At 38.2% G+C, this 14,915-nt stretch overlaps 2 protein-coding genes across 4 annotated transcripts in view; one reads left to right on the top strand and one right to left on the bottom strand.

Annotated features, from left to right (window-relative positions):
* The window catches only part of LOC134742456 (cerebellar degeneration-related protein 2-like), a 119,686-nt gene that overhangs the window by 86,230 nt on the left and 18,541 nt on the right, over positions 1-14,915 (top strand). Inside the window, exon 1 of one of the 3 annotated variants that reach the window (XM_063675629.1) lies at positions 9,023-9,246. The exons of the other annotated variants lie outside the window; for them this stretch is intronic. Coding sequence (XP_063531699.1) covers positions 9,132-9,246 — 115 coding nt within the window. The 5' untranslated portion in view covers positions 9,023-9,131. Of the gene's footprint in view, positions 1-9,022; positions 9,247-14,915 lie in introns of those variants that run through there. 3 annotated transcript variants of the gene reach the window in all.
* LOC134742167 (uncharacterized) lies at positions 4,678-7,180 on the bottom strand. The gene is made up of 2 exons (XM_063675145.1): positions 5,211-7,180; positions 4,678-4,816 (listed from the first exon to the last, which is right to left on the bottom strand). The coding sequence occupies exons 1-2, from the start codon at positions 6,849-6,851 to the stop codon at positions 4,796-4,798; spliced, it is 1,662 nt and encodes a 553-aa protein (XP_063531215.1). The 5' UTR covers positions 6,852-7,180; the 3' UTR covers positions 4,678-4,795.

The following is a 14,915-nucleotide window of genomic DNA, read 5'->3' as shown; positions in this document are numbered from 1 at the left end:
ATACGTACATAGTACGTACAGTAGCACTAATAGTAGTAGTAGTAATAAGGTAAAAGAGCTCCTCTCTCCACACTCCAGATACCTACGCCATACCTTAAATTTTAAACTAGAACCAGTTCGAGTAGGAACGTTGAACTAATGAATGGCGTCCCTCGTGAATGGAGCATAGTGCGTAGTGCGGCACACATGCGGCATTATAGCTACATTGAAGGTACTCTATTTGAGCATGCGGTGTTCAATATAGTTACGAGAATTTGATGTTCATTAAATCCATTCTCTACGGAGACTTTTCTGTATAAAAAAATACCTAGGCATATAAAAAAACAAGTAAGTACCATGCCTTTTAATATAATAATAATATCACAATAAAGAAACCTAGTGTCAAGATTCATTACAATAAGTAATACAACGAATGGTACTCGTACCAATTTCATAATAATAGTATCACGACGCTCAAAAAACCTTAGTGTCAAGATTCATTACAATAAGTAATGCGACAAATTGTACCGCTTAGCATCTCAGCTGTATGTATATCTGAAATCTAGATAAAATATATGCTTTATTCTTTGAGAACAAGGTATACAATTGAATGACTTTATTTGCACATACAGTTGGTAGGTATTATCGTACACTAAGCATAGCCCAAGAGTGATACCTACGGGTATTGAGCAAATATTTTGAAACTTAGTTATGCAACTGGTAACATTTGCATAGTCAAGCTAATGAATCCCATTAGATATGAATACCAAACATAGAACCTAGGCAATCATAAGAAGTGATCTACATATTACAATCTGTAGATCTGAAAGTGATATACATTCCCAAAGTTTCAAAAATATGTGTACGCTCTTACACCTTACACAATAAAGTCGTGTTCACATATTTTTGAGCCATTTGTCTGGATCGATACTTTTGCCTTCGACTGTACCTATATAGGTAGGTTAGGTATACGTAGTTCAGTATAAACACTAATACATATTAGCTACTCAAAACTTATAGTAACTACGGCATTTAGTTTTCCAAATATATCGATTCTAAAAGCGACATGAAATAAATGTTATTAATAATTGGTTCCAAAACAGAACAGTACGAATAACTATAACTAAGAAGGATCATTCATTTAAACATCCTACCTACTGACACGTGTAAAATAAACCATTCCTCTTAATGGAAATGATAGCCTCATAAATATTGATAAATAAATATGTAGTATAAAAACTCGGACTAACGGAAGTAGCGAGATATAGAGATCAAAAAGAACAAACGCTTCAATGAATTAGGAATTTTCGTTTCCGCTCTAACAGCTATTATAGAAGATTCAATTTTGGCAGAAGCAATTATTCTTGTCAAAAGTTAAACAACTAACAACAATTCGGCTATTACTCCTATTTCTGTTTAAAGCTTCCCAGTTGAAACGAAACGAAATGCCAGAACGTCACCAACACACATCACATGTCACCAACTAAAAAACAAATGACTACCATACCTATCAGCTCGTAAATTGCACAGCACATTTTTAAGCAGACTGGGAATTGAACCAATTACGAGTGGCGTGATGCTATGTGCGTGACACGGGACATGATTGAGATGGATGTTGTGTTGTGTCAACGATCCCGAAACGTGTGGATGTGGATTGATGCAAGCGGACGCTGACACGGTATTGGGTAACTCGGTAACTGGTGGTTCGGTAGCTGCATGCAATACGCACGCGTGCATGTGCTTGTTTACCTACCTATGAGATGGTGATATAGCAAAAACAGCTGTTTGATGACACATGTTGAATTTTATAACAAAATCTAGTAAAATAGATAGCAAGTGAGCAATTTATCACAATAATGTGGATATTAAAATAATATATATTATGGAAATAATACAAGAATACAGGGACCTGAAAAATTCAAAAATTTAAGTTTTTTTAACCTCCAAAAAGGGAAAAAGTAAGGGTGGCACCCTTCGATTTCTTACATTTTATCAGAAAAAAGATTGTATGATTGATTGTTTATATATACATGTGGGGCGGGCGAACTCAAACAACTCAAAATAATTAATAAAACTTATATTTTTGAAATAAAACATGAAATTGCAGTGTCACATCGTAACGTCCGAAATCCAATCTCCCGTATCCAGTTACCATTTTTTAAAATCTGCCGATGGCGTTTTGCCATCTCTTTCGCACGCACTAACACTCAGCATCACACTCTCTCATTTACTCATCGTTCATTCTGCAGTTCGTTCTCTCACTCACTCTTTCAGTCCTTACATTCCAATCCACGCATCCTACAGATCGGCCGTCCTACTCTTTAGTCTGGCCTCAGACTATACAAACACCGTCTCTACTCTAGTTACAACTTAATTTGAAACAATAGGAACCATTGTGATACTAATCTAGATACATCCGTGAGATCGAATAGCATATCACATATTTTAGCAATTAGGTAACGTAATATAATCTTTTACTTCTAAGCATATTTTAAATTTAACATAGTATGGCACAGAGTCACAACATACAAAAACTAGGTATACATCAACATCAGTATACAGTATCAAAACAAAAGTTAAAAGCTTTCTCTTAACATTATTAATCTTTTACATAGCTTTATGCAATACAGTTACACATTAAACATTTAAATTTAAGGAACACGTTACACGTTAAATATTTAAATAAAAGTCACACATTACACTTTAAATATTTGAAATATTGGGCACATCATCAAACTACTGAAACATGGTAGGAAAACATAGTGACAGCGCCCTGCATAGGCATGCAAAACACGTGTGGCGCCCTCTGTTATGGTGACATAAAATATCAAAATCTTACCTGACTTACTCCTCACCAGGCCATGGCTTCATGTTGTCGCAGGAAGTAGTGCTGTTCCCTGGACCTTCGGCTGTGCTGTCCAGTTTCTTCACCTTGTAGCGATCACGTCCCATACATCCAACAACTTCATATGGACCTAGGAACTTAGGTTTGAGCTTCATGCCAACACCAAACTGGGTCCTTTTAATAGCGACTCTATCGCCCACAGTGTATAGTGTACTCGGCTTCCTTCGCTTATTGTAGGTCCTCCTATTTTCGTCTTGTATCTTTAAAATTTGCTCCTTAGCCTTCTTTCTATTTTCTTCTCTAATAGCCATAAAACTATCTCTGTTCTCTTGCTCTATCAGTTCGTAAATATCGTAGTCTTCCTTTATTTTCATTTTCGTACCAATTAGCAACTCAAATGGCGTAGTATTAATGCTGCGCTGATGGGTGCTGTTGATGGCTCGCTGAACTCTACTTACATGGCGGTACCAGTGTGTCGGTTCTTCAATACACAGCTTCGTCAGAACGCTGGTCATCACTTTGTGAATCCGTTCGACCTGGCCATTGCTCCGAGGTACCCCAGTAGTAATCTTAACATGGTCAATACCTTCGTCTTTGCAGAAGTCCTCGAACTGAGAGCCAGTAAACGCGGTGCCTCTATCAGTAATGATTCTAGTCGGGTTTCCGAAACATTGCTGAAATATCATCATCTTATCTACTGTTTCCTTAGCAGTAGTACTCTTAACTGGGAATAGCCACACAAACTTGGTAAATGCATCCACGATTGTCAAAATGTGGTTATACAGCTTCTTGGTCTCTGTCATCGGACCAATATGGTCTATGTGGAGAGTATCTAGTGGCAGCTCCTGTTTATCAATTGGATACAAGAATCCTTCTAGCTTTCCACTCTTCTTTTCCGCCAACAGACATGGTATGCACGTGACTATAAACTCTTCTATTTTTCTTTCTAAATTCTTGATGTAATAATCCTTACTGATAAGCTCAATCATTTTCTTTTTTGAAAAATGGCCATTCTCATGTGCTCTCTTTATAATCTCGGTTTCCATAGTCTTTGGTACCACGAGATGCTTCTGTACGCCTTTGTAGAGCAAACCATTTTCCAAGTAGTAGTCCTGATACTGTGTGTCCTTCTTGAGCACCTCTATGATCGCGTTTAGCCCATCGTCGTTTTCTTGTGACGTCTTTAGCCGTTGATGAATCGGCCCATTACATACTGCCACGTATGGGTTTCGGCTGAGTGCATCCACATGCTGCATTTTACTTCCGGCTCTGTGCTCAATCTCGAAATCATATTCTTGCAACAGTAGTATCCACCTTGCCACTCTTGTTGACATTACTAAATCTTTCTTATTTAATGTCATTTGAAATGCTTTGCAGTCTGTGACAATCTTAAAGTGTTTTCCATATAGGTAACAGCGAAATTTCCTTACTCCTTCTATTATTGCCAAGCCTTCAAGTTCATAGCTCGTATACTTGCTCTCTGCTGGTGTCGTCTTTCTGCTCATGTAATACACAGGATGCAGCTCTGCATCTTCTCCTTTTTGTAAAAGTATTGCAGAGATCGCTGCCATCGAGGCGTCTGTGTGCATCTCAGTCTGCAGTCTGGGGTTAAATATGCGAAGCACTGGCTGACTCACCAGTCTCCTCTTCAGTTCTTCAAAAGCAGCTCGGCATTCATCAGTAAACTATTTTCTCGTCGTAACAGGTCCATCAGTGGTTTTGCAATCATGGCAAAATTCTGTATATATTTTCGAAAATAAGATGTTAGTCCTATAAAACTCTGTAATTGCTTAGTATTGGTGGGCACGGGGAATCTGGCAACAGCGTCCGTTTTCTCTGGTGAAGGCCACACCTGTCCGTCTTTGATAACATGGCCCAGGTACTCGACTTGTCTTTGGACCAGTTGTGACTTCTTCCAATTTATGTCCAGCCCATACTCAGCTGCCACCTCCAATACTTCTGCCAGCCTGATCACAGCGTCGTCTTCATTTTCTGCGGGAATGATAATATCATCAATAAAGATAAGGATAGTACCCCTAGCAATCAGGTCCCTGAAAATTGCTGTGATAAATCTGGTGAACACCTTTGGGCAGACTGAAAGCCCAAAAGGGGCCCGAAGGAACTCGAACTGGCCCGTCATGGACACAAATGAAGTGTATTTGACGGATTCTTCTTCCACAGGCAAATGAAAATAGCCATTCTTTAAGTCTAAAGTACTAAACACTTTGGCATTTGCAAGTCTGTCAATATGGTCTTCAATGACCGGGAGAGGATACTCGTCTTTAACAATCTTTTGGTTGAGCCGTCGGTAGTCTACACACACCCTTATACTACCATCTTTCTTTTTTACTAATACTAAAGGGCTTGCATAATCAGAATAACTCACCTGTACTATGCCGTCTTCAAGCCACTTAGCTACCTGCTGGTCTACCTCCTGCTGCTCCCTTGGGGCCAACCTCCTCGGCCGCTGAGCCACAGGGATGTCGTCCTTGAGCACGATCCTGAGCTTGATCGGAGCCTCTTTCGTCTTCCTTGGAACATACGACTGTACCATGTTGTTCACCTTTTCCCGTATCGCGGGGCTTACCTCGTTACCTATAACAGAAGGGTCATCCACACGTATGGTATACACCCAGCGAATACGCGGTATAATCAAAACAAAGCCGTCTTCCAACACTGTCGTACAATGTTTCAGTAATTCTTGCCCGATAATCATTCTAAACAAATGAACTGGTATATTATCTTTGCTAATAACAAAAAACTTCATGTCGTTGTACCAATATCCGTCAATTAACAACTTTAACTTAACTTGTCCATAACATTTCACACCACCGCCAAGTCCAGTTATGTTATCATCGGGATCGCATTCTACAAGCTCCCGCGCACTTAATTCACTGTAGCACTCGATCGTCAGAAGATTTACGTCACTACCGGAATCAATCAACGCGATTTCGTTCTTTCCGCACACGGAGATTTGCTTCAACGGCTTGTTATTAATCATGTTTGGTCTCGCAGTCGTCATAACAGTTGTCAAACACTGATAATTATTATTCGTCATTGCAGTACGAGTGTCGGCGCAGCTTACGTCATTGCCGCCGTCCGAAGTGAAGTTCGTGACATTCGCGTGACACATGAAACTCTTTTTCCCACCGCTGGCGGCGCCACCGGCGTTACTCGAGTGAAGTTTTTTCGTGTTGCCAACTTCACTGCTACTCGCCGCTGCGTTTCCGTCGTCCTTGCCGCGTGAAGTTGTAGCTGGTGGCGTTTTGCACTGTGATGAAATATGCCCAAAAGAGTTGCACCAGAAACATTTTAAACCCTTGTCTTTATGCGGACACTCAGCCGATGAATGACTCATTTCTCCACAGCTAAAACATCTTGTAAACGCCAGGCGCCTGTTTGACTTCTCGTGATCTACGTGCCTCGACTTAGCTTCTTTTTCTTTGCTCGAACCAGACATATTTTCTTTTAGTTGTTCGTATATTTTAATCTTCTCTTTTAACTCACTGTAGGTACTCACGCCGTACAACATGATTTTATTAACTTCTTGATCTTTTATTCCCTCCACGATGTACTTTATTGCTACGTAGTCGGGCATCTTGCCGCGTTTTCCCAATTCTTTCATTGTGAACATGTATTCCAGGCAGGACTCGCTCGGTTTCTTACACCTGGAGCTCATCAACTCGTGTATCGTCTTAGTATCAATATTGTCTGGAAACTCCTTAAGAACTGCAGCTTTAAATTCATCCCAAGTCTTGTATATTCGCTCCGCCCGGAACCATAGCAATGCCGTTCCCGCCAACGAACGTCTTGCCATCAGCAACTGCTGTAATGGGGTCCAACCACAGAGCTCCGTACTGTCTTCAACGTCCTGGACCCACCTAGCCGCTGGGTAGGTCTTGTCCTGACCGGTAAACTTAGGTATGAGGCCTTCGGTGAGATGTAACATACCGTTGCCGGCGCCATGCCACATATTTGCCGCGAGGTCATCGTCGTCTTGTCGTAGTCGGTTTTTTCTTGGTGACATCGTCGTCGTCGTTCGTCGTTCGTAATCGTCGTTGTAGTCGTCGTATATTGTCTTCAATAGGAAAATCCTTCGTTTTCTGGTAGCGTCTTCGTCAAGGTCACGTCTTCAACTCATCATCTTTGCGTCGTATTCCGTCTTCTACTTAATTTTGAGCCGTTCCCACATCTGACACCAAAACTGTGGGGCGGGCGAACTCAAACAACTCAAAATAATTAATAAAACTTATATTTTTGAAATAAAACATGAAATTGCAGTGTCACATCGTAACGTCCGAAATCCAATCTCCCGTATCCAGTTACCATTTTTTAAAATCTGCCGATGGCGTTTTGCCATCTCTTTCGCACGCACTAACACTCAGCATCACACTCTCTCATTTACTCATCGTTCATTCTGCAGTTCGTTCTCTCACTCACTCTTTCAGTCCTTACATTCCAATCCACGCATCCTACATACATTAATATATAAACGCAATATTGGACGGATAAGCAAAAGTTACTTTGACTGACTCTGAGCTAAGAGGATTTTGGAAGTCATTCTAAGACGAGGTAAATCAAATGCATTCTGTCCAAACGTTACAATTAAAAAGTGTAAAGGTATAATAAATGAACCCGGAAATTCAGATAAGTAGACACCGTAAAAATATCAATCACTAATCTGAGATACCGTATGATCCTTCTTTATATCAGTCCAATAGGATTTTACACATAATGTACATAGATTATCTTAAATTAGTAATGTTACCTATTGTGACTCACTGTTCATTAGATAATACATTTACCTAATTGTTCTCTTTTGAATATTTTTACCCCGTGCATCGTTTACATCGTTGTTCCATTTCATCAACCTTTGGTCGTACCGTCAGCGTCACGATATGCGCGCGCGCTCCCATCCGCAAAGCAGTTCCAACAGATTAATTCACAAGAGCTGGCGCCGAATACTTTTTGACAATGTAGCTTTAGGACTTCTACTACTCGAGATACACGTGCAGATTGTTCTAAAATACCTATTTGTAATTTAAAATCATCTCAAATAATCAACTGGCAACACAAACATTATAACATTCATAACTTCGATTTGCATAATCATAATTGATCCTTACGGTGGTTCAAATCAAACCACCACTTTTTTACGTAGGTAAGTAGCTACAATGGCAAAATAGAGCTCCTACATACCTACTCGTACCTATATATATATATATATATATATATATATATGTCTCCTACAAGATATTTACGCGGTTATCACACATGCGGATCCGCATACAATTTAAAGACGAAGTGAAGACTGCCTTAATATTTTATACACATTACACAGAGAGAAATACTGACAACAACACTAAAAACCTATTGGTACTACTCGTATTGCTAAAAGATGATGTCTAAATTAACATGAAATCAGATTACAAGATATGTACAACAATAATTTAAGAAGGTCGCTACTCCTTTTCGTTTCTAATATGACTCTAGCTCTCAACTGATTGAATTGAGCTCATTGTCCACAACAATACCACTTGGCTGTATAGTTGATGGCAATACACAGAGATGTCAGAGATTCAGGTCGTGTGCAGTCAGCCGTCAGGCGCGATCAGCCGTGGCGCACCTGTTCTGTCACCCGCCCTCCACCGGGATGCCGCTACCTTGAAAATTATTCATTAATTACAAAATTAATATTTTGCAGCTGCCGGCGAATCTCCACAGCTATATGTAGCATAAGTGCAGATGCAAGGTGGAGCAATTTCCTTTATCCAATTTATACATATTTTAATTTCAGACCGGACCGGTAAAGAATGTCTCATATTAGTTAATATAGACAATAGGTTTACCTACACTGAGCTAATTACTTATATGTAGATAAACTGCAACGTCGTTGACCTTCGGGAAAGTTTAAAGATAATCTGCATAATAAAGATCGAGGGATTTCAAACTCATAGCGACAGCATACCCATAATTTTGCACACATACCAGCATCTTGATTGATTGCTTTAGCGCGAAACGAATCACTTTCTCCGAACCTGACTCGAGTTTTACTTTTTGTTCATCATGTTACATTAGTGAGATAACATTCGCTAATTTCTTACTATCGGCGAGTAATCGAAAGAAATGAGATTGTGGATTGGGTTCCGTTGGCGTCGTAATTGCAATGCGGTGCGGTGTTTGTTCGCCGCTCAGTCATAGTTGCGCCGCCGTGGAGGGCACGCCGCAGCCCGCCGTCAGTCAGACATGGCAAAAAAAGCCAAGTAAAAATTGACGTTAACCTTGGTTCGCGTGTGTCCCATGGAAGATGAGCGAGGAACAGGAGCAGCCGGACTCGTTCAACTCCTGGGAGCTGAACGGGCTCAACTCCTTGGACCTGTGGGACTACACGGTGGAGCTGGAGTGTCTGCAGGGGACCGAAGGTTAGTTGCGAAAGGCTGTGTGAGAGGCATTTACTGGCCGTTGCGCTCACGAAACGCCTCCAATTGCACCATGAAATTGTTCCACTGCGTTGAATATTATGGTTAATAAATTAGGGGCTTATCTCGTGGTCGGTTCTGGTTGAATTTGTACCTATTGTTTGTTTCAGTAAGTTTACGACCTAATACCTACCGTAGTCGATAGTGACTTTGGCTGTACCGGAAGTATTTTCCCACATAACAAACGTTGCTTTTGGATGAGATTGATCTATGCAAGATTGTCCCCAAACATAATTAATAGATTTGCTTAGCTAAGGCGCTGACGATATCGTCCTTATCCTTACCTTAATGTGTTAAACTACCATAGTGATATAATAATTGAAAATTTTCACTGCTTTTACAGGGCATTAGCTGTCTAACGACGTCTTATCTAAGCCATTTTGGCCAGTCACTTTTACCAGCAAAACGAGGTCTCTTCTATTGGTTTAATTGCATCTGTTAGGTTTAATTGAACATCCCGTATGGCCCTGTGCCGGGGCGTTAAGTGGCCTCGTCTAACTATGTATTCAGATATATTTACATATATAGTTTAGTACATAAGTATGTACAAATATCAATTATCATAATAGGCACCTATCTGAGGCAATTCTTTTGTGAGTTACTCTCTCTCGCTCTCTTGCCATATTGCTCTCTAGCGTTATATTGGTACATTCATATAATGATGTGGTTAGTACGCTTATACTTCCATTAGTTATAATTTATTTATTGCATTTTTGTGGTGAAACTAGCCTTCTAGCCTTGTTCTATATTCTATGCAGCTCTGTGATTCGGTACAATCGGTACCAGAACCGAGGTTTTCTAGTTTGTCTTAAACCTACGATTATCAACGCTACTTGGTTGATCTGCCATTGCTTAAATTAAGTATATATGTAGTCTGTTAAACGATTTTGTCAGGAGAAAAAGGCGCGAAATTCAAATTTTTTATGGAGAGGGTAACCCTTCGCGCCTACATTTTTTAAATTTGCCGCTTTGTTCTACTGACGGAAATGGCTTGACAGACTATATTTATAAAATCAATTGTTGCTAATCAGTAGATAAGAAACACAAAGCAGTTTGTCAATTAGATACAGGTATCTATATATGCTCTTTGGTAAGCCGCTGCACTCCTTAAGAGTCCCCAGCAAGCTCGGTTCTCCATACAAACGTAGTTACGCTCTCATTTATATTATTAAAACGACTAGTAGATTGCTCTGAAACTTTGTACTTACAATAGGATAAGGTATATCTAGTCCTGTAATTAGGTTATGTAGCTTCGGATGCCATAGTTAAAAAATACAGCGAATTTAAATTTTTCATACACAACTTGTTTTTGCTCTATTTCGTTTGTTTTATAAACTGGAGCTATATAAACTAATTACAGGACTAGACCTCATGGCATTATATGTGCAAAGTTTCATTACAATCCAACACGTAGTTTTAAATGAGAACGTATTTCCGTTTGTATGGGAAGGTGAAATTCTGCCGAGCTTGCTGGGGACTTATAATTTTTACGTTGACGGCATTGTGTTTACAAGTAGGTAGGTAGTAGGTAATCATTTATTTTCAGTATGTCTTCACTAATTTGCATACAAACGAATTAATACGTATGTTCTTCGTGTTACAAAAACGTAGCACTATCGTATAGTCATCGTTACAATGCTTACAATAGTAGCCAACTCGCCAACTCAGTCTCATCTCATAACAGTCATAAAATAGCTGTATTTAGGTAAATATTATAACATAAACACGCTGAAATGACAGTGTGATTACATACAAACGTACAATTACATGCTAGCTCCATTATTTTGGCTTCCGTATATCGAACGAGTTATTTTAAACGCTTTAAAAAATAATCTGTTACAAATCCAAGTTTTGCCGCAATAAATCTGAATAGCAATTTGTAAGGAATTTAATATTTTCTTTGTTTCACGGCACAGTTACGTGCATAACGGCGCGACTGCAATTTAGTCATGCTTAAGGATTAAGATTGCCCTACTGGACGTTTTAACACTTTTCAAACTAGCTATTTAATTAGACTACTAATTGATCAATTAAAATATTCATCAAACATAAGCATTTGACCTACTTGTCAGAAGTCGGGGTTTTGTAACAATTGTAACAGACCTACTGGTATTTATCATCACGGTAGCATTTCTTAATTAGTTTTTTTTAATGATAATAGTAAAACTACTACTTAAATAGGTACTTATCCATTATGGCTCGCTCTATTAGTTGAAGAACTTAATGACTGTTAAATAGTATTAATTAGGTAGCTTGATAAATTGAAAGTTTAATAATATCTGTTTCTAAAGCACACTCGTAAGCGTTGTTGGTTTTACTACTGTTTGCTACAAAAAGTTAATAAACTGATCTAGAAAGAATAAGATTAACCAGTAAAATAATATTTGCGCGATTATTTATTACTAGCTGTGCCCGCGGCTCCGCTCGCGTGGAATTCGGTTTGTGTCAGTAAGCGGCTAATTCACCCCTAATTTCTCTCCCTTTGCCCTGGAGGCGGAACTTGAATAAAGTTGACAGATGGATACGCTAGAGGACTGTAAGGAGTCCAGATAAAATAGTTTACAATAAGGTGCCGCTAAATAAAACTACACTCCAAAATCAACAGTTTTTTCGACCTTATTTTCAAAATTAAATTGGTTCAGCGATTTAAGCGTGAAGAGGAATTTAAAAAAAGTATTTTTTCATTATTAAGAATTATAATTATGTACTTTCTTATCACGTTTTTAAACATAGCCATTTTCATTAAACATACATTAAGTTATTTACCTACTGCAAATTATATATTTACGTTTATTTTACTTCAAAATGGCTGGTCAAAAAAGGGCGCCTATTACCGAGTTGGTCTTTGACCTGTTCTTCCAAATCGTATGGCATACAATAGGTAAAAGGCGTTAAAGTGTGCGTTATTACACAGCTCTTACTAACCTTTAGACTGACATTTTAAATGTACTCTCGCAGATGTAATTGATGTTTATTAGACGCGGTAGGTATATAGGTACTTAGCTATATATATGCCTCTTTTGATCCAAAGCTTAAAAAATAAAACAGAATACATATCTATATGCATAATATGTACCTACTTTTCTACTCGTCGATTTAATGGTTGAATTAAGACTTCGTATAGGTACCTACCAAACTGTAATTGCATACTTTTTTACTATGGGCTCCCAGCTCAACTATAATGACTTCTTACGCAACGCTTAAGTCAACTGTAATGAATTCGACCAATCACGTTTCACCAAAGGATAGAACAAAGACATCAACGTGTTACTATTTAATAAATAAGAAGAGCGTTGATGTCTTTTGTACTATATTTTTATGTACTGAGATACTTATCTTATTTCGTTTAATTAGGAATTTTGGTTTTATAATAAAAGGAGTATTATTTTAGTTGACTCGTAGAAAAAATATTGTATAGGTACAATAGTGTTATAATCAAGCATTTCAATCTCGTACCTTAGTTAGGCGGGCAGGCTAACACGGTACTTGACTGAAAAGCTCTCTATTATACCAAGATCGTATAAAATACTATTAAAATCAGATCAAATATCCAGTTTCCTAAGCTCTACCTATTACTTTTCTTTACTATTACTTTTTAAGACGAACTATAAATGGGGGTGTTCCTACATTGAGTTATTTTTAGTTATTACTATAGATGCGACATACCAAACAATGAAATTGTCGCAATCACAACCTGTATCACGCGACCAAACCGTCATAAGCGCCGTAACGCAGCGTACTACATAGGCGAACAACACGCGAAGGCGAAGCGTGAATCAATCCTTTGATACCTATAGAAGTGTTTATGGGCCCGCCGCGCCGCTTCGCTTCGCGTTCGCGAGTGTTCGCCTACGTAAGACACAGCGTAAAATTCATGGTGCTTACGCGTTTAGGTCGCGAGTTTCACGCTCCGCTACTATGTTTTGATGCCAAATCGGCAGCAACTCATGGCGCAAAATAGTGTTTCTCTGTGCCGGTTCTATACGTTAGTAATAAAAGTTCAATGTATTCCTAGCGCTATTTGAACTTTGAACAGTTGTTGTTGTGTTGGGTGTATCATTTATTTTTTAGCTACATTTTAAAGAGATAAAAATATTAAAATACACGGGCTTATTATTATGGAACAATGATAAAAACATTTCTTATGATTCAGATGCGACGGTCCATACATATACAATATACATTGTATAAAATAAGGGTAGGTACAATAAGACCGGCAGCGCATCCGAATCATTAGATCAGCCTCGCCTGAGAAGCTAGAAAGTTATCATACTAACCTCCATAATATAGGTGATAGCTATAGAAACTGCCGCATTGTATTGTATGATTTGTATGCTGAACAAAGATCCGTATTTGAAAGTTACTTCGCAGATTTAAGCCATGTTAGGAATAATTTTATGTTCGATCCCACAATTTTGAACCAAATGGTGAACCATTAAATACCAAAAATCAATTTTACTACTTCCTAGAACAGTGCCCAGTGACCTAGGTTTAGGATAACGTTTGTGTTGACTACCTAATTTCTAACAAAAGTAATTCGAGTTATCCTACAAATTGCCCGAACTGTTTCAATTTAGTTGAGAAAATAATTATGTATTAAAAAATGATAAAACAGATCTTCGTACTTTACCTATCTAATTCATTATATTGAATTTTTATACAAATTAAATAAATATATAGGTATAATGCGTAAACTGTATGCATAAAATGAATAAATTAAAAAAAATGCATGTTATACCTAACATACAATTATATTTTTTCCCCTCACTAGCTCGGAAAGCCGTCTTTTATCCTTTAAAACAAGCGGGGAAAAACGCATTTTATCCACTAGTGGGGAAAGTAATTTGACCTTGGATGGAGCGTGTTTAAGTAGCTTTAGACAGATAACAAAACGTAAAACGCTCATAATAATGGTTCGTTCGATATTAATTATCATTAAATAAATGGTTTGTACATTTAATAAAAAATACCAAATTTAGCTTTATTTCATGATTTAAAGTCATAAACCTTAAATTCCATAAGAAACATTTGTTTTTTTTATATGATGTTGAATGTAATTCTGAACACACAAGTTGAGTCGATGCAATTTCAAAACGCATCGTCAGAAATATCAACATTGTCAACAAAAAATTTCTCACCGACTCCGACACGTAAAAATACACAACTTCCAGAGTTTTCTGTTATATTATCGTAAAAAAATGAGTGATTCCAGTGATGAAGATGATCTAACGCCTATGGATGTTGCACTTTCCTCGCTATAGTGAGAGAAAAAGTTTTGTGTTACACACGGGTGCAAGTGTATTTTACTTCTCGTGTGTTAAAACACTCGCTACGCTCAGGATTCTATTTTAGAACCACTCGCTTCGCTCGTGGTTCAACTATAGAATCCTTTCGCTTACTCGTGTTTCAATTCCACACTCGCGGGTAAAATACAACTTTGCACCCTTGTATAACAAATAACTATTACCTAGGTACTATTGTGGTGTGGATGTGGTAGTCAATTTGTGTAAGGGATTTATAATTCTTTGGAGCTACCTCATAATAAATTTAAAATAAAATAATTCGAAATACGTTTGTAGGTAATATATAACGCATTTCCCTAAGTTAGAAAT

This window comes from Cydia strobilella, chromosome 6, assembly GCF_947568885.1.
Source record: "Cydia strobilella chromosome 6, ilCydStro3.1, whole genome shotgun sequence".
NCBI classification, from domain to species: domain Eukaryota; kingdom Metazoa; phylum Arthropoda; class Insecta; order Lepidoptera; family Tortricidae; genus Cydia; species Cydia strobilella.
The sequence above is the reverse complement of the archived record's forward strand: the minus strand, read 5'-3'. Positions and strand labels throughout refer to the sequence as shown.

Excerpts from the sequence above, each read along its gene's own strand:
- LOC134742167 (XM_063675145.1), bottom strand. The coding sequence starts at position 6,851 with ATGTCACCAAGAAAAAACCGACTACGACAAGACGACGATGACCTCGCG. Across the intron at positions 4,817-5,210 it reads TTGAAGACGGCATAGTACAG|AAAATGAAGACGACGCTGTG; the intron begins GTGAGTTATTCT and ends TCATTCCCGCAG.